Raw genomic sequence first — 23,878 nt, 5'->3', positions numbered from 1 at the left:
ACTTGAATTATATTCTGGTAAATAATCTCACAAATATCATACACATCTAATCTAGCTGAAAACTATGTACATAAATAGAGGGTGTCCCCCAAAAATGTATACACACTTCAACAGCTGATTCTTTCTTTTCATATTTAACCCATTAGAATTAATAATTATTCAAAGTGCATATACAATTTTTAGGACACCTTATATTTAACAGAGGACTTACCTATACCAAATTAATATTTGTGTTAAACCCAACAAACATTAAGTACCATTTAGCCCATGTTGTTATTAGTTACAACCATTATATTTTAAAGACTCTATTAGCTAAGAATAAATTCTTTCACCCCATAACATTCTATATTCCCAGTCTGGTGAGTTTAATGTAATTTTTATTTTTATTTTTATTTTTTTTAAATACATTTTATTGATTTTTTACAGAGAGGAAGGGAGAGGGATGGAGAGTTAGAAACACTGATGAGAGAGAAACATCGATCAGCTGCCTCTTGCACACCCCTTACTGGGGATGTGCCCGCAGCCAAGGTATATGCCCTTGACCGGAATCGAACCTGGGACCCTTGAGTCCGCAGGCTGACGCTCTATCCACTGAGCCAAACCGGTTAGGGCAGTTTAATGTAATTTTTAAACAAATGGCCAGTAAATAACAGGGTTCTTCCATAAAGAAATACATTTTTGTCAGTCAAAAATCTACAGAGGTTAGTTTCAGCTTTACTTCCTCATGGCACATGCTAAGAAATTACCTCAATTAAAAGCTTCCAAGCATTTCTCAGAAAGTGAGCTAATGTAGCTTAAAATATGATCAAAAGGCACCACTAGTAGCCATCCCTTATTTGTGACTTTTTCATTCCAAACTGGAAAAAAATACAACTTTCAATTATATTTTTGTTCCTTAACTATTTCTGTAATACTGACAAGGAAATAAACTCCTCCCCCTTTATTTGAACACGAGTAGAGTCCTGGGCAGCACAGCTTCTTCACCAACCAATCTGCACCTATGGGGCGGGGGTAAATGACATGCCTTGTCTGTCCCTGTTTACCTGTCTTTGCTAAATCTGATTTTCCTTTAAAAATAAAGTTTCACCCTAGCCAGTGTGGCTCAGTGGATAGAGTGTTGGCCTGCGGACTGAAGGGTCCCAGGTTCGATTCCGGTCAAGGGCATGTACCTTGGTTGCGGGCACATCCCCAGTAGGGGGTGTGCAGGAGGCAGCTGATCGATGTATCTCTCTCATCCATGTTTCTAACTCTCTATCCCTCTCCCTTCCTCTCTGTAAAAAACCACTAAAAATATATTTAAAAAATAAAGTTTCTACAGTTGGTGGGTATGTGGTGAGCACAGTGCCTAGGCATGAATTCTGAATGCTAAAGTAATAAAATCTACCTCAGCCTTTTTCTCCACATGGTATTGTTTGCTGCTCTTTCCTTACCACCTCAAATTACCAGTTTTGACTATGAAACTTTCTCCTGCTCCCTGATATGGCCATTTTTATATTCAGTGGGAAATGATCGCCTCATAAAACATGGTCATTATTACAAAGAAATTACTAGAGAAAATGTGTTAAACCTGAAATGACATTTTTTAAGTTTGATAATAAAAGGTCGGATAATAACTGCCTAAATCTTCACCATTAAGAAGTCCATACTCCCTAAATCAATCTACTGATTCAATGCAATCCCTATCAAAATCCCAATTGGATTTTTCAAAGAAATAGAAAAAAAAAATCCTAGAACTCACAAGAAGCCACAAAAAAAAAACAAAAAAAACTGAAGAGCCAAAGCAATTTTGAACAAGAAGAAAAAAGCTGGAGGTATCACACTTCCTGATTTCAAAATAAATATAATACTACAAAGCGACAGTAATCAAAACAGTATGGTGTTGGCATAAAAATGGACATATACGCCCTAGCCGGTTTGGCTCAGTGGATAGAGCCTGCAGACTGAAGGGTCCCAGGTTTGATTCCGGCCAAGGGCACATGCCTGGGTTGCAGGCTCGATCCCCAGTAGGGGGCGTGCAGGAGGCAGCCGATGGATGATTCTCTCTCATCATTGATGTTTCTATCTCTCTCTCCTTCTCCCTTCCTCTCTGAAATCAGTAAAGAAATATATTTTTTTAATGGACATATACACAGTGGGACAGAATAAAGAACCCCCAAATAAATCTACTTGTATATATATATATATATATATATATATATATATATAGTCCATTGAGGTTGCCAAAAGTGCCAAGAATACACAATGGGAAAAAGATAGTCTCTTAAATAAATGGTGCTGGGGAAACTGGATTGCACATACAGAAAAATGGAACTGGACCCCTATTTTATAGCATACACAAAAAATCAATTCAAAATGGATTAAAGGTATAAATGTTAGACCTTAACAATAAAACTCCTAGAAGAACACATGGGGGAAAAGCTTCTAACAACCTTGGTAAGTATTTCTGATCGTGGGGAAGGGCACCTATTAAGAATAGAGCCACAGTTGTTTAATAATTATTCACCCTGCCTTGCCGGAGTGGCTCAGTGGTTAAGCATCAAGCTATGAACCAGGAGATCACAGTTCGATTCCCAGTCAGGACATATGCCTGGGTTGTGGGCTTGATCCCCAGTGGAGGGCATGCAGGAGGCAGCTGATCAATGATTCTCTCTCATCATTGATGTTTCTCTCTCTCTCCCTCTCTGAAATCAATAAAAATATATATATTTTAAATCTATATGTACATATAAGTAGATACGTAAGGCTAGAATACAACAAACTAGTAACAGTGATTAATTCTGGGGCAGCAGATGAAATTGGTAGTATTTGTAATGTTTTCCTTTTCTCCAACTAGAATATATTCATATATGCCTAGTAAAATTAAAGATTAATTTAAATTAGAAAAGATAAAAATATTTTTTAATTCAGCATATATAAAATTCTTAATTTTCTGTCACCTTATAAATAGGCAATTCTGAATTTATTTTTAACTCATGCAAAAGCTTAAGGTCTAATGAGATTCAAGAAAGTAGTTTGAAAACCTGAGAATCTCTGGCGGGGTGATCAAACATCCTTCATGAATTGCATCAAAGACAAAAACGCGGCCTCGGCACAGCACTACAATGTGAGTTGGGGAATACCCTTCGCTCTCTGGAAAAAACAACAGAAAACACAAAACCAAATCTTTCAAAGTTAAACAAGAGTAAAGTTGCATATACATTCCTCCAATATTTTATTTATCATGTATTCAGTAAGTCACATGAATAAAACACTCATGAGGTGATGGAATTCCAGTTACTATGATATAAATGCATGCTCCCAAAACCTGTCCATGTGAAACATCTAGAAATCCATGGAAGTTTTAAGTATTTGTACACCTTGAAAATCATATAAATTCCAACTACTGCAGGGCTTTCTAGTTTTATTTACAGATAAGAGGAGGAAGGGGAAAGGATAGCAGAGGGACCCTGGAAGAGAGCTATTTGAATTAGCAAGTTTCTCTTTCATATTACGTTAATGTTGATTGCAATAATATCTAGCTATTATTTCTCAATAAAATAGTTTTCAGGAGAATAAGGACACTGTATGTCTGAGTGGCAAAGAGAAAGAATTCTGCCCAATCTGTAGTTGTATTTAAGGCTCTGATAACGCCCAGTAAGCCACTGGTATCTGATTCTGTGTTTCCTTTGGCACACCTTAGCTCCCCAAGAACTCGTTTGCTATAAACCTCAGACTATTCTGATTTAGCCTCATTTTTTCAAGTACTAGTCCCTTTAACAAGGGTCTTCTTGTATGACTCCTGCTCCTTCCCTCTAAGAAGGAGGGTGAAAGAACAGTTAGAAAAGACATATATTGCCTCTGGGAGGAAGTTTACTGGTTGATATTATGTACAAGGAACTGTGCCAAATGCTTTACATATATTATCTCATGAAATCTATTCATCAACTATTCAGTTCCTGATAGGATTACTAATTCTTCCCTTATATCCTATTTCAAGTCCTAAGAGGTGAGGCATGCATTTTCCTTGTCCCTCATGGGGGACAACCCGTTTCTTCTCTCTTCTCCTTCAACCCTCCCCCTTTCTCTTTTACATTTACCACCATGTAAATGTAAAAGATTCATACAAAAATAATAAATGTTTGGGAGGAGGGTGACAGAAGGGTGCTACCTCAGGATGAGCCTAAGATGGAATATTTGAGCAAAGGAAAAGAAGGAGTGAACCATGAAAATATTTGCAGAAAGAGAGTTCCAGGCAAAGGAAACAGCAAGTACAAAGGCATTAGAACAAAAATGAACTGGTTTGCTTAAAGGAAAACAAGATCAGTGCAGCTGTAGCAGGCAGATATGGTTGGGACCAGATCACACTGGCTTCAGAAAGGGCTTTCAATGTTAAGTATGATGGGTTTTAAGCAAGAGAATAATAATGTGATCTAATTAATACTTTAAAAAGGTCACTCCAGCAGTTATACGGAGAAGAGATTATAAGAGGAAAGAGAATACACAGCAAGATCAATTAGGAAGTAGCTGTAGGGGTCCAGATAATGATAGAAGTGGAAGGTGATGGTGGCTTTGACTGGAGTGTGACACGTGAAAGAGACAAGAGGTGAATTTTTTTTTCCCCTTTGAGAAGACATTATAGATTGGAACTACCCACTAAGAAGGGGAAACTGATAACACAGCAGAGAGAGAAAAGATCATCCAAAGCAAGGTCCTTGATTAGGCAAGAGGAGGAGGGGCCCAGTGCACCACACAGAAGGGTTGTCCTAAGGAGTCAGACAGTGTGTCCCTTTTTAAAAAGGGGAGGCAAAATATATGACTGTGCAATAATGTATTGCAAGGGGGTTGTAGGATGGGCAAATCCTTAAATGAGTATATTTCTATAACTGCTGTAACAAAGTCCCACTAACTTAGTGGAAAGTACCACTAACAACACAAATGTATTACCTTACAAGTCTGGGTACCAGCAGTCTGAAATGTATCTTACTGGGCTAAAATGAAGGTGTCAGCAGATCTGTGTTCCTCCTGGAGACTAAGCAAGAATGTCTCCTTCAGGTTTCTAGCCTCTGGAGGCTGCCCACATTCCTGGGCTCTGCCCCCTTCCTCCATATTTGAAGTCATCGAGGGGAAATCATGACTTCCTCATGCTGCTGTCTCTGGTTTTTCTCTTCTGCCTCTTTCTTACACTTGTAAGAACTCCTGTGATTACTTTGGGCCTGCCTGAATAATCCAGGACAATCTCCCCATCTCAAGGTCAATTTATTAAATTCATTAGCAACCTTAATTTCATCTACAATCTTAAATCCTCTTTATCATGTAACCTAACACATTCAACCGGTTCCATACTAGCCAGGGAGGGAAGGGCGGGGTGTAAGTTCTACCTACCTGATAGGCTGGTAAATTTGGGAATGGGAAGATTGCTTTACATTTGTTGAGAATAAGAAAAGAGTTCATTAGCTGAGAATAAGGAAGGAGAAAGGCATGAAACAGCCTTTTCTGGGAGAATAACCTGACAAGAGAATATGGCAAGATAGTAATGTGGGTCCACTTAAGGTTTAACTGAGAAAAGTAAGTGGGGGGGAAAGGGAGAAAGAAAGAAAAAGAGAAGTAAATGAGGTTTTGTGGTATTCTCTGGCCAAGTAAATTGCTAGGATAGGTATCTTAGTATGTAGAGGTAAAACTAAAAATTGAAATTTAAACAGTGTTATGAATTTCAGGGGTGGAGTGGGGAGGAAGCGGGTGGGGAAAGATTTCAATGCATATGCTACAGAGTGATTACAGTGAAGAACCATAGAAAGAAGTGAAGATTGGGGTGGGGGAGGGAGGGATGGAACTGTGAAGAACTGTAGGGTAACTGAATTGTAAGGCACAATGTGGTCAAAAAATAGTTGAGGTGGACTACGAAAGGAAGTGAGTGGTGAAGAGAAGGTGGATATCAGACTGAGATGCTTTTAATTATAATGTTAGAGATGATGGAGTTTTTGATAATAGTAACAAGGTTAGGGCATTGCCATGGGAGTGGGTTGCTGCTTGAGAAGGAGGAAGAAAATGAAGAAAAGGAGAGGGCCTACATCATCTACAACTGGAAACTCAAGTCATCAAGAATGTGACTGAGGTAATAATGGAAAGACAGTGAGACCAGTGCTAAAACAACCCATGAATGAAGGGGAAGGATCAAAAGGAAAGTCACTAACACAGAGACAAGCAGTGGTGATACATTTTTTCCAAGAGCTCAAATTGTAAGAAAGAAGAAAAAATGGACAAGGCAATAGGAAATAGAGAGGACATGAAGATCTCCTACATGCCTGTAGCACCAAAGTATAAGAGGGAAAAAATCCCTACTAGAGATGGTCATATGGAAAGCAGCACGCTTAAAGCATAACCAGGTTTCAGTACCAGTACCTTTCAGAAGGAAACAGAAACTTTCCAAAAATAGGTTAAGAATATAATGAATTTTGCTGACCACGAGCTCCATATAGTATAGCAAAGGGTTTGGGGTGGGTCAAATTAGTAGTGGGGAACTTGGCTCAAATTAGGCTATGCACAAATGCATGAATCCCAATGACAGGACACGACATAGGAAGTCTGAACTTCTTGGGCAAAATAAGGTGAACAGGACAAAAGGTAAGATTGAATTAGTCTTAATGGTCTCTTAGGTCAGTGGTCGGCAATCTGCGGCTCGCGAGCCACATGCAGCTCTTTCGCCCCTTGAGTGTGGCTCTTCCACAAGATACCACGTGCAGGCACGCGTACAGTGCAATTGAAACTTCGTGGCCCATGCGCAGAAGTCGGTTTTCGGCCTGTGCGAATCAATTTTGAAGAAGTACTGTTGAGATTTGGCTCTGTTGACTAATGAGTTTGCCGACCACTGTCTTAGGTGATAAGCAAAAAAACAAACAAACAAAAATAAACTAGTTCTAACTATTGCCTCCTTATTGAGACTAGCTTTGTAGTCACAGCAGCTTGCATGCTGCCCCCTACCCGCCCCTGACACACACACACACACACACACACACACACACACACACACACACTTTCTTCAACCTTTACCTTATCCAGGAAAGATCCTAGCATCCAGCATTATAATTTCCCCCTTGCAAAAACCTTAAATCCTTCACACCCTCTCCTCTGCACTTGCCTCTAATTGTTGAAGAAAAAACCACAACACACCATCTAGTTTAAGTTTAAATTCATAAACACACATTTCAAATGGGCACTCCACCCTGCTCAGCTATACTACATTTCTACAGTATGTGCGCTTTCCCCACTTTCCAAAGGGACCATCTCAGACCTTCTCCTTTCTCCTTAAATCTTCCATGTCAGTTCTTATTTCATCAGGGAAAACACAAAGAATACAGAGGACCTCATTTCCCTACAACAAAATTGGTTCATCTGTCTGCATCCAGATGCATACTTTCCACATTCCCTCTCATCCTTGCTGTTGAAGATCAAAGGCCAATCCCTCCACCATTTCTGTACTTGATCCTCTCAGCTCTTATCTTCTCAGTGACTTTGGCACCTTATCCCCTCCCCTGCAAAATGATTTTTCCTTCTCTCTGTCATTCTTATGATATAATATTACTCATCTTTTAAAACAAACTGAACAAACAAAAAATTCCACTACACATCAAAACTTTTTTCACGTTTGTGAAAAACATAAAACAAAACACTTTTTTCACAAGCATTATTTCCAGATGTTGTCACCACTTGTTTGCTTTCATTTCCTTCACCTGAGCTCCCTTCTCCAACTTCCACCAATGCTGCTCTTGTCGAGGCAGACTTTGTCCTCATCATGTTGACAGATCCAATGGTCACTGTTAATTTTTATATCTTAGTTGACCTTTCAAAAGTGTTATATAAAATACTTCATTGTCTTGGCTTCTGGGAGACCACTGTCCTTGTTTCCTTCCTACCTTGGTCTTTTTTGCTGCACACACACACACACACACACACACACACACACTCTGAGCACCAAATATTGTATTTGATTGTAATAAGAATCAGTCATCTTCATCTATGTATTCCAAAAGTAATCTCAGCTACTCTTATGGCTTTAAAACGATTTCTATGCTTGCTAATGATGACCCCTAAGTCTTTATCTGCAGTCCTGAATTCTCCCCCACAACTCCAAACTTTGCATCTAACTGCCTACTTAACATTTCCACTTAGAAATCTAAAAGGCATCTTAAACTTAACATAGTCTACAAGACTTTTGATTTTCCTCCCCCTCCAAATATCTCTTCTCCACTTTTCCCACCTCATGAACCAACACACCTATCGACCCCATTAGTTATGCAAGCCAAGTATCTTGGAGCTATCTCTAATTCCTGTTTTTTTCTCATATCTTATAACCAATCTATGAATAATTCTGCTAAGCCCAAATTCAAAATATATCCAGAATCGAATAACTTTTCACCACTCTATGCAACCACCCTAGTACAAATCATCATTATGGCCCACCTGGACTATCAACTTTCTAACTGACCCTGCTTCTACACTTGTCTGTCTCCTAAAAAAATCTTTTCTTCACACGGCAGGTAGAATTATCTTTAAAATATCAACCTGATCACATCACGCTTTCTCAAAACCCACTAATAGTATCCATTCACATTTAAAATAAAAGCCAAAATCCTTAGTTGGCTTACAAAGTAGCATACGACCTAGTCTCTAGTCACCTTTCCAATCTGCTCCTCCTTCCTGCCTATTCTGCTCCATCCACAATGCCCTTCACACACGCCAAGTTTAATATGCCCAGGGGATTCCTCCGCAACACAAACAAATGAAAACAACAATAAATGAACTAAACAAGCAAAGAAAAAATGTCAAAAAACTGTGCTTGATTATCTTATCATTCAGATCCTCAGAGAGGTCTTCCCTAACTACCTGGTCTAAAACAGCCACCAATTACCCACATTATTTGAATTTTCTATATTGTATTTGTCACCAATTCTCTGATATTTTTCGTATTCACTTATTACCTCAGATTTATCCCTATCTATACCTCTTCACATAGCCATAAGTTCAAGAATATACTAACCATGACAGCTTAAGCCACTGTATCAAGACGCATATCATTAAATTAATGAATCTCCATTTTACATATTGTAACTTAAAGAAGTTACCTTACTGAAGGATATAACTACTTGGTGATAAAGATTTAATTCAAAACCAGGTCTACTGATATTAGTTTTTATCTCTCTTTGCTATTGCTAGTCTCATGTTCATCTTTTCCACTCATATTTAGGCATTAAACTTCATGTCATAAATAACCAGGTTCCTTAATCCTTTCTTTTAAATCTTTCACTTGCAACCTCAAGGTAAATGTGTGCAGCCTTGAGGACATTATCTCAAGCATCTAAAGAGGTTTACAAAAAGGAGTTGAGTTCTACATGAAAATAAACTCAGACCTCTCACACTACAAGCAAAGTTGGCTACAGAAAATTTACTTTTAAATAAAATTGGATGTACGAAAAATATCCATTCATAATTAAATTCTGCAGTAATTATAAACGGTCATTAAATTTATAAAAAATAAAAATTCCTGGGACTCTTTCCCCCTCCCCACATGGGAGTCTGTACTTGTTCTTCAATAAATTCCCTTTGCTATACATACATACATACATACATACATACATACATACATAAATAAATAAATAAATATTCCTGAAGTAACAAAACTAGTAGTTGCTACAACAGAATTTTCCATTGCAAGATATGCTAGGACACCAAGCAGACACTGCCATTAAACTGACAGTAAAAACAAAGACTTTGATGAGTCAGTCTGAACTCATGTAACCTTAAGAAGACTGATACCAGGCTCTCACCTCATAGACGACGGAGGAAAGCAAATTCACAATGAAGAGGGGCATGATGAGCACACATAAGCAAATACTCAAAAAGAGCCTTCAGATAAGAAGTAATGAGGGTAGAAACAGGACCCAAATTATATTCTCCAGATTTCCTAATACTCTGATTCGTAATTCTACTCTTTTAACTAAAATTTAAATGATGTAATGTAAGCATCAAGTTTATATAAAACCATGTAAGACACAGTTTAGGAAATCCATTCCCATAAATCACTTTCAACTAATCTGAATGACTGAAAGAAAGACAAGGTTCACAGAGAGCCTTTTATTAGTCAAAATCCAATCAGAAATATTCTCCAAAATGTTTCACAGTGTCATAGAAACTACTGCGAAACTACCCAAATCCCAATGCCTTTACCAAAGAAAGTACCCGCATTTTCTACTTACCAGTCCTAAAATAATTCATAATTGAATCTCTAGAAATTCCTGGAATCTTACAGGTAGAAAATAGCATTCGGAATTGATTCATATCTAGAGGAGTATTTCCAACTTTATCAACAGGCAATTTTTCTCTATTAAAACAAAAAGTAAGTACTTTAAGAAGTAATTATAAAACTTATAAACCAAATAGTCACAACTGTAATATTCATCCCCATCTAAGTAAATTAAGCTTCTCAACTTTACCTGACACTTTGGGTAAATTTCATACTAAATTCACCTTAAGTATCCTTACTTTCTTAACAGTTGCCAGTAGTTCAAGTTATGCCAAAGACTTATGCTTCCTCTTTCCAATTGCGTGCCTTCCTTGGGAGGCCAGTAGTGTTCCATATGGGGTGCCGGACCCCCAAAGTTGACATTCAGTTGTGATGGTATACGGACATCCAGGTAGGCAACATTCAGCCACCACTCTTCCAGCTAAAATAAAGAACATCAGATAATACACGAATATGTAAAAAATAAGTTACTGTCTACTTGGTGTGGTTTTTTTCCTCTTCTTTCCTTTGGAACTGTAGGGTCTTAAATACTATTGAGTTTAACTATGTTGTCAAAAACATGAAACAAAAAGCACTTTTAGGCAGATTAAGTTGAAGTCACAAATACCTGACAATGTATTTAGGTGTGTTTTCTCAGAGTACCTGAGAAAAATAGCTACTCAATAAATCCTCAATTAAGGGATTTACAATTTTCCTTTTCCAAGCAAAAACTAAAATACTAAACCAGAAATATAAAAACTTTTTGAGTAGGTTTAAAAAAACTAATTTAGGTTTTTCACAAACAATGTTCTGAATCCCTCTTTCTCTATATGCACTTTAATTTCATGCATCAGTAAGCATATCTTATCAAGTTACCTAGAGTTATTTTTGAAGAAACTGATGTTCTCAATTACAATGAGTCATTCAAAAAAAGATATAAATAAAAAGGATACAGGCAAAACAACTTGTTACCTTTACCCTAATTTAATTAAAATCATTCAAGGCTCGCCCTGGCCAATTTGGCTCAGTGGATAGAGCGTCGGCCTGCAGACTGAAGGGTCCCGGGTTCGATTCCGGTCAAGGCCATGTACCTTGGTTGCGGGCACATCCCCGGTGGGGGTTGTGCAGGAGGCAGCTGATTGTTTCTCTCTCGTCGATGTTCTAGCTCTCTATCCCTCTCCCTTCCTCTCTGCAAAAATAAATAAAAATATATTTTTTAAAAAATCATTCAAGGCTCTCCCTGGCCAGTGTGGCTCGGTTGGTTGGAGCATCGTCCCATATACCAAAAGGTGGTAGTTTGATTTCTGGTCAGGGCACATACCCAGGTTGTGGGTTCGATCCCATTGGGGCATGTGCAGGAGGCCATCTATCGATGTTTCTCTCTCTCCCTCCCTCCCTCTCTTCCTCTTTTCCTCTCTCTGAGATTAATTTTTTTAAAAATCATTCAAGGCTCAAGATTGAGAATAAACCAATCTGGAAGTATAAAATTTTATTATTCCATTATAGGTATCAATGGCTGATGAAAAAGATAAGCTTGCTTTTTCATTTCGAAAACTAAAATAACTGTAATCATTATTTCTAGATTAAAGTAATTTTTAATTCAATCCTTTGGTTTACACTACACAAGTAGTTAAGCTGAAGAAGTCAAAGAAGATTCCTTGTAGAAAATTGATATCCTTAATGACTATTATAGCAATGTGTCATTAATCTAATTAACACACAGAATACTCATAACCATTTCCCCTCCAATTTTGTAATGGCCCTTTTTCTCACATGCATTGTTTCAATACTTGTACACCACTGGTATGACACATGTTTTGATGTTTTTTAGGCAACAATGACCTGGATAATATGTTTATCTCAAGCCTGATCTATAAACCACATGGAGTGGTTGTTAAAATAAGGATTTCTGGGTTTCATTCCAGAGATACTGCATCAGAATGACTGGTCTCAGGAAATCTGCATTTCAACAAGTTTTCCATATAATAAGAGAGTAGCCCACCCACAAAACTCAAAACTCCAGAGTTAAGCAGTTCATTCATTCTTTTGAATGATGATCATGACAACAGTGATTGCAAGAATTTTTATGGTAATAATTTTAAAACGAAAGCTATGTACATTTTTATTTTTCATTTTTTAAGCATCATCAATTTTCTAATCTTAAGTATTATAACATACATACCCAATTTCTTTTTTCTTTTGCCCTTTCAAGTAATTTCTGGTGCAATTTTTCTCCAATACCATTTTGAAATTTTTTGACAATTTCTTCAGTTTTCTTATATTCTTCTTCATTTGCAAATGGCTTTACTATAAAGAAAAAATATGCATTAAAGTAGTTAGACATCAGGTACCACAAATGTACCTCATTATTACTTACACAAATATTGAGACTCAGTTATGTAAAACAATTATGGAATATTAATTACCACAGCAGTTCAATAAATTAGAGTTTATAACATAAAAATAGCTAAAGAGCAACAATAAAAAATACTATAAAAATAAAACAGTGGAAATTATGTAATCTAATAACCATTTTCTAAAAAATTATTTTAAAATCATTATGGATGATGATAGTTAAAATGACAAAGGCAGGACTATCATGTAGCTATCAGTCCAATAGGAAAGTAAATCCTGTTGAGCCACAAATAAGAGAAATTAAAGCATCTTTCCACCAATGTTCAAGCAGAGCCTTGGAAATGCAATGTGCAAGTATAATGCCTGCCCAAGTATAGTGCTTGGTGCCCTATGGCCAGTAATGGTTTCCTTTACAAGAAAAAAAAAAGTGTGTGTGAGAGAGAGAGAGGGAGAGAGAAAGAGAAAAGAAAAAGAAAAAAGAAAGATACAGGGTTCTTAATCCATCATAACCTAGTGCTCTGAAAATTAAACTATATCTACAAGTATTTTACAAATTTTAGAAATCTTGGGACATTAATATTTACCTTTTGTCCTATTTTGCCTTTTCAAAATCTTATCTTAAAATCAATTTAAATATCGGTATGCATAAAGAATACAAGTGAATAATCAAAAACAGAGATTAATCAGTGAATTTAAAAAAAAAAATACTAGAATTTCCAGGTGAAAGTAGATGAGAAAAAAAAAGAGAGAGAAAGAATTTAAAAATCATGTAAAAACCAAATGGCTTCCAGTTAAAGTGAGCTAAATACATAGATTTACCTCCACTACTTCTAGAAACTCACTAAAATGACAGTAATTTAAAAGGTATACTAGTAAATCTGTCAGGACAAAAAAAAAAGAGAGAGGACAGTAGATACATCAAGCTAACATTTTACAAATTACAAAATACATGGGAAAATGGCAACTGACTTTGTAGAATGAAGCAAAGTATCTAAAGCGGGAGGTAGGGTCGAGTTAGGTACAAACTAAGAAGCAAGCCAATTCTTGCAATATCATCCTAGAAAGGCTCAAGAATTCAAGACACATGTAATTCCAAAGGCAGGGGGCAAACTGAGGCTGAAAACAGTCTTTAGAAGCAGCTCACAATTGCCCTATCCACACTGGCATCTGTATAAAAAGCCAGGAAACTTCCTCCAATGCCAGTAGAAATGTGGAGGTTTACTCTCAGGAGAAGTTAAACCAGACAAGCAGAATACCTAGGTTCTAGTTCAAACTGAAAAAAGAGGGCTGGATTATGATGAAAATGCATACCCGGAACAATAAGTCTTCCAACCCCTTCCCTCTTCTAAGCTCCCCAAACACCAGCAGTCTGGCTTACGCCTTCTAAACAAATGATAACAGGATTCTTCTTTGGTAAAACTGATCAGTATAAGAGAAAGGAGTACTGGTATTTGGGTGTGACCTAGGACAGTGGTCAGCAAACTGCGGCTCGAGAGCCACATGCGGCTCTTCGGCCCCTTGAGTGTGGCTCTTCCACAAAACACCACATGCGGGAGCGCACGTACACTGCGATTGAAACTTCGTGGCCCATGCACAGAAGTCAGTATTTTGTGGAAGAGCCACACTCAAGGGGCCAAAGAGCCGCATGTGGCTCATGAGCCGCGGTTTGCCAACCACTGCCCTAGAAGGCTCACTCTAAGGCTCACTAGTCACCAAGCCCTTAGACCCATGCACACAGAGCTCCTACTCAGTTTTTAAGGGTCTGACTCAAATAGGAATGTCTAAGGATTGCCAGATACTTGAGGAAAGTCACATGAGTCAGAGAGAACAAACAAAGGATTGGTAATATCAAAGAGTAAACAGACCAAAAAGGTGACGGCATTAATAATGAATATACATTCCAATTTTCAAGAAAGGAGATGCCAAGGTGTGCAGGAACACAAGTAAAGTGATGTTCCAGGTGATGCAGCAAAGACTTTTACCTTTCAGGAATGCTGGATGTTCAAGCTGGATTCAGAAAAGGAAGAGGCACTCTAATTGCAAGCATTTGGCATTTGCTGGATACTGGAGTGCTCCAAAAAATTTCAAAAGGTTAGTCTAAGTGTTATAGACTTCAATAAAGCCTTTGACTACATCAATCGTAAAAAGCTATTGGTTGCTCTAAAATAAATGGCGTGCGTCAGCATTTGATCATCCTGACAAGTAACTTGTACAGTGGACAGGAAGCCTCTGTCAGCGCAGAATATAGAGAGACTGGAGAGTTTCCTACAGGCAAAGGTGTCAGACAAGGGTACACTTTGTCTCCCTATTTGTTTAATCTGTACACAGAGCATATCATACAAAAAACTGGACTAGATTCAAAGGAAGGAGGAGTGAAAATTGCTGGAAGAACTACCAATAATTTAAAATATGCAGATGACACCATCTTACTGGCAGAAAGTTGCAATGATTTAAAAGGACTTCTGATGAAAGTGAAAGAAGAAAATGCCAAAGCAGGTCTATATTTGACCAGCAAGGCAAAAATCATAACTACAGAAGAAATACACAACTTTAACAAAGACAATGAAGATATTGACATTGTTAAGGTTTTGCTTACCTTGGCTCAGTCAGCAATTCAAATGGAGACTGCAGCCAAGAAATCAAGAGAATGTGGAGACTTGGAAGGGCAGCAATGAAAGAATTAGAAAAGATCGCCAAAAGCAAAGCTGTGTCATTAGAGACCAATACTTAGATCATCCACACCCTTGTATTTCCAATAACCATATATGGGTGCAAAAGTTGGGAGAGTGAAAAAGGCTGACAGGAAAAAAACTGATTCATTTGAAACATGGTGTTGGAGGAGAGCTCTATGGATACTCTGGGCCACCAGAAAGGAAGAACAAGTGGATCCGGTAGTTTGCCTGAAATATCACTGGAGGAAAAAAGGACAAAACTGCAGCTGCCCTACTTTGGGAACATCATGAGAAGGCCGGGTTCTTTGGACAAGACAATAGAACTGGGAAAATAGATGACAACAGGAAAAGAGGAAGACCGGGGACTGACTGCGTGAAATAAGCCACAGGCATGAGTCTACAGGAGCTGAGCCATCGTGGACATCACTCATTCACAGTCGCCAGGAGTCAAAGCTGACTCAACAGCAATTAATACACTAATAATGGAAGGGAAACATTTTAAAATTCAAAGCTTAGCCTAGAAGGACCCAGACTGGAGCAACAATAGTTCCAGAAACAGAAAGCAAGAAGTGAGGGAAAAACTACCAAAGAAATATTTCAAAAATTTCCTAGAACTAAAGAATATTAACTTTTTCAACTAAAAGAACCCACTGGGTATTCAGAGAAATAAAGGAAAGAAACTACACACTAAGCAACATCATTGAGAAATTCAGAATGGTAGGGATAAAAAAAAGAGGTTGCCAGACAGTAAAAAACAATAGGTCACATATTAAAGGACTGAACATCAGAACAGCATTGGACTTCTCAAGAACAGACAGTGCCTTCAAAATGCTTTAAAAGCATCATTTCCAACCAAGAATTCTACAGTCAGCCAAACCATCAAGCATGAAGGCAGAAGAAATGTTTTTCAGGTCCTACATTATTTTCCTCCCAGATACCCTTTCTCAAGTGGCTACTAAAGATGTACTGCACTACAACCTGAGAAGAGAAAGGGGAAAAAAGAGGAAGACAGAATCCAAGAGCCAAGGAATCCAACAGAGGAGGGGGGAAGAGAGCTGCCAGAATGATGACCAAAGGAAAGTCCTAGGACAGTGATGGCGAACCTTTTGAGCTCGGCGTGTCAGCATTTTGAAAAACCCTACCTTAACTCTGGTGCCGTGTTACATAGAGAATTTTTTTGATATTTGCAACCATAGTAAAACAAAGACTTATATTTTTGATATTTATTTTATATATTTAAATGTTGGGGTCCAACCCCAACAGGTCCAGGGGTCCCCAAAGGTGTGGACGGAGTCGGCAAAGAAGGAATGACACGGAGACAGCCTTCAGTTGATCAGCAGCCTAGCCAGGATCTCCAGCCAAGTTCTGGTCAGGATCTCCAGCCAGGTTCTCTCACTAGGTTCTCCAGCCATCTTCTGTCTAGGTTCTCCAGCCAAGTTCTGTAGCCAGGTTCTGTCCAGGATCTTTTGCCATGTTCTCTTGAAAGGTTCTGTCTCTAGGTTCTGTGTTCTGTTGTCTTGTTACATCTGTATTTATACCAGTTGATTTTAATCCTATCAATTTCTATTCCAAAGGTTAGGGTGTTCCTTATCTCCATTCCAGGGAGTAAAGATTATGTGGCTTAAGCGTGATTGTAGTTAAAGTGACTAACTACCCACCTGGCACTTAGTTAAGGGGTTTTATCTCCTCCCTAACTTCAAGGAAAAATCCCTAACTGGGGAAACAACCTTTCTCGGAGAGGTGACCTTGGTTAAAACACATAGCGCTAAGGGGAGCAAACATATTAAGAACAGTATGCTATATACACCAGGTCCCTTGAAACATATGCTGTGCAGACGTTTCTTCTCTGCAGCGACTGTGTCAAGCAGCAAGGATGGACCAGCTCCCAGCATTTAAATGCCATTTAACAAAGAAAAATCAACCAAAAAAATGAGTTCACGCCAAAACCGGTTTGGCTCAGTGGATAGAGCGTCGGCCTGCGGACTGAAAGGTCCCGGGTTCGATTCCGGTCAAGGGCATGTACCTGGGTTGCGGGCACATCCCCCGTGGGAGATGTGCAGGAGGCAGCTGGTCGATGTTTCTCTCCCATCGATGTTTCTAACTATCTATCTCTCTCCCTTCCTCTCTGTAAAAAATCAATAAAAATATATTAAAAAAAAAAAAAAAAAAAGAGTTCACGTGTCACCTCTGACACGCGTGTCACAGGTTCGCCATCACTGCCCTAGGACAACAGTTGCCCCACCAGCTCTAGAAACACTGATTGGAGCAAGAGGGTAGAGGTGTAAGTAGAGTTACCTTCAAGAAAAAAAATGAAGCTGAAAGAATATCTTATGTATTTAAATATATTCAGAGATTCTCGGTGTATTAAAGTGTTTGAGAATGAATTCGTTGTGAATAAAAAGCAAACTAAGCAAACGAAAAATGGGGGGTGGGGGGGGGGGAGAAGCAGGGGCAGGATGCAGCAAAAAGGTAATCAAAGTTCACCAAATGGTTCTCATGCGAATAACTGCAAAACCATAAACCCTAAATCAGTGGTTCTCAACCTTCCTAATGCCACGACCCTTTAATACAGTTCCTCATGTTGTGGTGACCCCCAACCATAAAATTATTTTCGTTGCTACTTCATAACTGTAATTTTGCTACTGTTATGAATCGTAATGTAAATATCTGATATGCAGGATGTATTTTCATTGTTCACGACCCACAGGTTGAGAACCGCTGCCCTAAATGGTCAGCTAAATCGACTCAGGTAAATACTGATCTGTATCAGGTGAAACCCTAAATTAAATCAGGTGAATACTAATTTAATCCCAACTAGTGATTTGTACAACTATATTGAGAAAATGAGAGGGAAAATGTGGATATGTTGAATTGCATATATGTTGGGGAGGGGGAAAGGTTAAAGGGGTAAGAGAGCTAAATCCACATATTTTTAGGAACTAATTCATAATATCAACAACCAAAAAATCCATGCAATAGTAGCATAAGAAGTTTAAGCCTGGAGATAACACAAGAACAGATAAATTATTTGAATATGCTAGCTTGAGAAAGTGGAATTTGCAGAGGGTGGGAGGATGAGGCAAAGAACTACTACTTTTTATTGTAAGCCTAATGGTACTATCTGACTTTTTAAACTATGGAAAAATTAATGTAAGAGAAAAATTTGGACATTTTAAGGATATTTAGTTATCATGAGTCTAAAAGAAAAAGCAATTAGATCTTCATCGACTTCTAACAATTTCATAGTTTTTTAAGTTGCTAATAATAGTTATACTAAAAGATTACAAACATACCTGACTCAAGGTATTTTTTTAATGATTCTTCAAGTGAAGGAACAGGCAGTGATGGAAGAGAATCCTGGTACTGAAATGTTCGTTCCTCAGTTGACTTAGCCAATTGATTTTCCATGATGCAATCACAGTAGGAAAACTTAAAAAAAAAAAAGACAGCACTCACAACTTCAACCTCATAAATATTTTTATATATGGTAGGTCCAATTCACTAAATCAGTATTTAGGTACCACAGTATAGCCAGGGCTGGGTCCTCATCCTTAATAATTTCATAAACTTGTCAGTGAGAGAACCCATTTTTAAAAAGTATAGACTCTGAAGGAAAGCCAAGCTTGCCACCCCAAAATATGCCTTTTTTGGGATATTGATTATTTTAAGCTCGTTATTTTTAAGAAACAAAAGATTCAGGAAAAACTTTGACATTCCTTCAAACAACCTAAAAGAAGTTGATAGAGGACCTGGTTCAGGGAGGACAGTAATAGATAACTATAATTAAACTAGTGGCCCAGTGCATGGATTCTTGCACATTGAAAGGAAATTAATTAGAAGAAATATTTTAATATCGCTATTCACCCTTTCTCTATAATAGAAGTATCAACCAAATTCACAATCGACAATGACAGATCGAAACACATGCGTGCTATTGGCACCAGTCAGAGCTTTATATGTATCGTGCATGCATGAGTCAACGTTTATTTTTAAATTGCCAGTGCATGTCATATGTACCAGCTCGTCAGTCGGACAGACTGTCAGTCATTTAGCCTTTTATATAGATAGATAGATAGATAGATAGATAGATAGATAGATAGATACAGATACAGATATAGATATAAGTTAATTGTGATCATTGCTAAAGATAGCCCAGCAAACATTCATTTACCAAACACTTGCTTTCCTATCTCCATGTTAATTGCCTCCCTGCCCTTGGAAGCCCCACACCACAACCTACCACTTCTTTTTAGGTCAAGATGGCAAATAAGACTTAACTGCCAGACCTGTTCTCAGGGGCCCACATTCTTACAGAATCTCAATATGTATATACGTAATAAATTTGATTACTTTCTCCTGTTACTCTGTTTCATGTCAATTTGATTACTGGACCAAATCAAAGAATTTAGAATGGTAGAAGGAAAAGTATTTTTCCTCTCCTACAACTCAAAGTGCTAGAAGTCAAGGAGTAAGCAGTGGGACCAGGAAAATTATCATTTACTGGGCACCTTCTATTTGTTAAATATTGCAGTAGGTGTTACAGAACATGTGTTATCTCCCTAATCTCCATATTATTTCTGAAAGGTGGCATTCACTGCCATTTTACAAATGAAGAAACTAAAACTCAGACAGATTTGGTAACTTGCCTCAGACCAAACAAACAACTCAAATCCAGATCTGAGACTATAGTCTTCCCCTATACAATGCTACATAATAGTGGGGAGGGGAACTGCACTAGGTCTAAATGGGTAGGTAGAATTCAGATGTATAGAAGAGGATAATGGACTGAGAGAACTTTGGAGAGCAAGTATCTAATATTACAGAATACATAAAATCACATGACAAACTTCCGTAATCTAATTGTGCAGATGGTATGAGACCTACACAGAATGGTTTCAAGTTTCCCAAAGCAATCTTGAACATTTTCCACAACTGTACTAATTTTCATCAGAAAATTCAAACTAACCCAAAGTGTAAATGAGGCATACAAGTGCTAAATGAAAAATGAGATTTCTCAAAAAAGCCTTTATAAAGTAATTACATATTAAAATAGCAATTGAGAAATCAAGGAACCCTAACATTGAGTAAGAATTCCCTCCTCTTTCAAATACTACCTTTTAAAACTAATATCAAAGACATACAAAATATTCCACTCATAGGAGGTTACAGAATAAAAACATCAAAAACAAGGGTATGGTAGAGATTCTTTTCAGCCAATATGATTTCCCCTTCTTTCTTAACAGAATCTCGAGTTTTTGGCTGGACAAGTAGCTACAGAGCTATAGCTCTCCCACCCTCCCTTGGAGCTCAGCATGGCTTTGTGATGGGTGTGTCACCTCCAGGTCATGACCCTAGAAAGGGTTACATGTGCTTTGTCTCCTCACTGCCTAGCAGGTAGTCCCAACTGGAAGAGCACCTTGGGCCCATTTATGGAAGCCATGTACACAATGTACAGGCATACCTCAGAGATATTGCGGGGGTTCGGTTCCAGACCACTGCAATAAAGTGAGTTGTAATCTTTTTGCTGGTAGTGGGTCTTGCCTTCAATTTGTAAAAAATCTGTGAAGCGAAATAAAACAAAGGATGCTTTTAATGACGTTGTCAGAATCTTCCTACTAGCCCTGTACTCCTCCCTCTAGATTTATGGGGGGAAAAAAAAAAAAGCTTTTATTTATACCATTGTATTTTGGGTTTCCTTTGTTAGGGTAGAAGAGCTTAGCGTAGCCTATACCACTAATAAAAAGATACAATCCAAAAATGTGATACAATAGAGCTCTCACAGTTCCTCAGCCTCTTCCTGTCTGATGACTTTCGCTGCACTTCACTTTGACTACCCATAAACATGGCTTTAGGCCTAATGGAAATGTAGATCTGGGTTCAAATACCAGCTCTGCACTTTCTAGACATGTGCCCATGGGCAACTAACTTTAATTCCATTTCCTTAACTGTAGAGAGCATCTATAATAATCAAAGTGTAATATGCAAATCGACCAAACAACAGAACAGCAGAATGACCATCTGGATGACCTTCTGGATGACCACGCTACGACACGCACTGGTGCCAGGCCAGCCAAGGCAGGTGTGATGCACTTGGTGGAGCTGGGGGGGGCGGGGGGGGGGGGGGGAGAGGAGCGCCAAGATCACCCCTCAGAAGGAGGCCCAGGCCACCCTCTGCAGGGCGATCGGTGGGGGGGCTCCATGATTGATCGCCCTGCAGAGGAAGGCCCAGGCAAGCGAAGCAATTGCACCTCACACCTGTCTCCCACAGAGGGAGATGGGGTGGGGGGGACAGCACTGCACATATGGCAAGCAGTGGCAGCGGTAGGGGCGGGGCCAGCTGCCAGCAGCTGGGGGAAGGAAAGTCCCCATAGGCCCTGATCCCTGGCCAGGCCTAGGGACCCTACCAGAGGGGTCTTGGATTGCGAGAGGGCACAGGCTGGGCTGAGGGAGTCCCCCCCTCCCCCCCACCGTACAAATATCATGCACCTGGCCTCTAGTAATCATATAATCAAACAAAGCTGTTGAGGTGTTTTTTTTTTAATAGTGCACAAAATAAAAATAATCCGGTTCAGATGACCATATTATGCTAGCTAGGCAGAATTTCTATGAATGCCCCCTGGTACCCACCCTCCCACTCCAACCCACAGAACCTGTGAATTTGAGATTTTCACTTCCATGCTTGTGATTTTGTTATTTTACACAGCACGATTAACCTTAAAATAGGGAGATTATCAGGTGAGTTTCATCTAATCACTTGAGCCTTTAGGAGCAGAAAGCTTTCTCCAGCTGGTGACAGAAGAGTCCGAGAGATTAAAACCACAAAAGGTGTTGTCTGGCAGGTGGTCTTGTGGAAGGAAGAGAGGCCCAGGCTGTCAGCCAGGAAGGAAATGGGAACCTTTGTCCTACAGCTGCAAGAAGATGAATTCTGCCAACAACCTCAATGAGCCTCCTGGAGGTCGGTTCTCTCCCAGAGCCCCCAGACAAGAACCCGCACCTAAAGAAACATTCACTTCAGCTTTGTGAGATCCTAGGCCGAGTACCCACCAGGGCTGCTGATCTACAGAAGCTGTGAGATAATAAATTCGTGGGTTTTTTTATTAAGTTTGTGATAAATTGTTATGGCAGCAATAGGAACCTAGAACACATATATAGAAAAGCTATTTTCTGTATTCCTCAGCCTTTAGGAAACTGAGACCAAGAATACCAATTCCATACCCACTCAAGTCTTAACTAACCAAGAGGTACACATTAAAATAAGAATTATCAGATTCTTTCATGAAGGATGCTTTTTAAATTCTCAATCATGAAGATTAAATTAAATAACATAATTCCAAAAGAACCTATATGTGCAATAAGAAAATGATGACACTGGATTTCATTATAGTGGGCTTCCTGGGAGCCAAAAGATGTAAAATCAAAGTGGAAAAGAGAACCAGGAACAAGAAGTAAACATAATAATAATAACAATAATAATCTGCCACATACCAGAACACCAAGAGGAGTTGTTTAGGAGTTCCAGGAGCCTGTTGCAACAATTCTGTTTTCAGATCACGGGGGCTGAACTAGGCTGGTGACTATGGGAAGAAAGAAAGTAAATAATTGCGGATGGGAGGGGGCGGGGGGGTGTTTTGGCAAAAACTGGTGAAAGAAGGTGCAAGACGGACAATCTAGAGGTTGGGAGGCCCCACGACTCAAACTTTTGGGGAAAGCACAGCAAACATACTCCAAAAGTCCATCTGCTAGAGAATCGGGTAAAAACTACTACACGGCTCACTAGTTTGCAAACAACCGCACTGCCCTCCATTGGGTCCACAGGGTACAAGGCGACAGAGTTCAAGGCTGAGCTCTAGAGACCGAGGCGCAGAGAGCGACCCGAGCTCGGAGACTCCGCCCTCCAACCAAGGTCAGCTCTGCACGCTCGGGAGGCCACCGACGGAGAGAAAGCTAACCCAGCACCGCGACGGACCCGCCCGGCGGCCGACACCGGGGGTACCTCCCGGACCCCGCAGGCAAGACGCCTGCTGACCCCACCAGGCCGAGTCCTGGCCCCTGCCCCGCCTACACTACGTAACTCGGTTCTACACCATTGAACTGCCCCCCACCCCGGGCAGCTTCGGGGAACCGGGAGCGCAGTCTCGGGGGCCTCACTCACCCCGCGCCCTTCGCCCATTCCGCCGCCGCCGCCGACACCCGCACCAGCCCGCTCCCTTAAGGCCACCGGGGAGCGGGGATTGGGTGGAAAGCTGCGAGGGTCCGCCCCCTCGGACGCCGGGGAGCGGGGATTGGGTGGAATCCCAGAAGGTCCCGCCCCCATTCGAAGGCGGGGCCGGGCCGGGCCTGCGCTCTGCGGGGACCAGCCACACCTCCCGGGGGCGCCGCGGGCTGGGCAGGTTCCAGGCTGCGGGCCTGGGAAAGCCCGGAGGATGCGGGCGAACTGTGCGACCCGGCCTGGCGGCGCTCAGTGACTCGCTGCCGGCGGAGCACAGCGCCCAGGCCCCGGCACGGCGGGTCTCGCCCCCCGCCCCCCGCGCCGCCCACACAGATACCTAACCCTGTGGGACCGGCGCGGGACTCGATGGCCCTGACCCATTCCTAC

At 39.9% G+C, this 23,878-nt stretch overlaps 1 protein-coding gene across 3 annotated transcripts in view; it reads right to left on the bottom strand.

The window, feature by feature from the left end:
• Positions 1 to 23,497, bottom strand: part of CROT (carnitine O-octanoyltransferase) — a 39,698-nt gene extending 16,201 nt beyond the window's left edge. For 2 of the 3 annotated variants that reach the window (XM_070424171.1, XM_070424173.1), the window contains exons 1-8: positions 23,435 to 23,497; positions 22,768 to 22,856; positions 20,744 to 20,841; positions 18,576 to 18,711; positions 12,438 to 12,562; positions 10,516 to 10,697; positions 10,230 to 10,354; positions 3,021 to 3,129 (exon numbers count right to left, since the gene is read on the bottom strand). In XM_070424171.1, the coding sequence (XP_070280272.1) occupies positions 3,021 to 3,129; positions 10,230 to 10,354; positions 10,516 to 10,697; positions 12,438 to 12,562; positions 18,576 to 18,690 (656 nt within the window). In that variant the 5' untranslated portion in view covers positions 18,691 to 18,711; positions 20,744 to 20,841; positions 22,768 to 22,856; positions 23,435 to 23,497. The remainder of the gene's footprint in view (positions 1 to 3,020; positions 3,130 to 10,229; positions 10,355 to 10,515; positions 10,698 to 12,437; positions 12,563 to 18,575; positions 18,712 to 20,743; positions 20,842 to 22,767; positions 22,857 to 23,434) is intronic. The other variant, XM_070424172.1, reaches the window with a different exon arrangement.
• Between the last annotated feature and the right edge of the window lie 381 nt (positions 23,498 to 23,878).

Source organism: Myotis yumanensis, unplaced genomic scaffold, assembly GCF_028538775.1.
Source record: "Myotis yumanensis isolate MYYU_CA2020_CCGP unplaced genomic scaffold, mMyoYum1.0.hap1 SCAF_9, whole genome shotgun sequence".
In the NCBI taxonomy this organism is placed as follows: domain Eukaryota; kingdom Metazoa; phylum Chordata; class Mammalia; order Chiroptera; family Vespertilionidae; genus Myotis; species Myotis yumanensis.
This window is presented reverse-complemented; position numbering and strand designations above follow the sequence as displayed.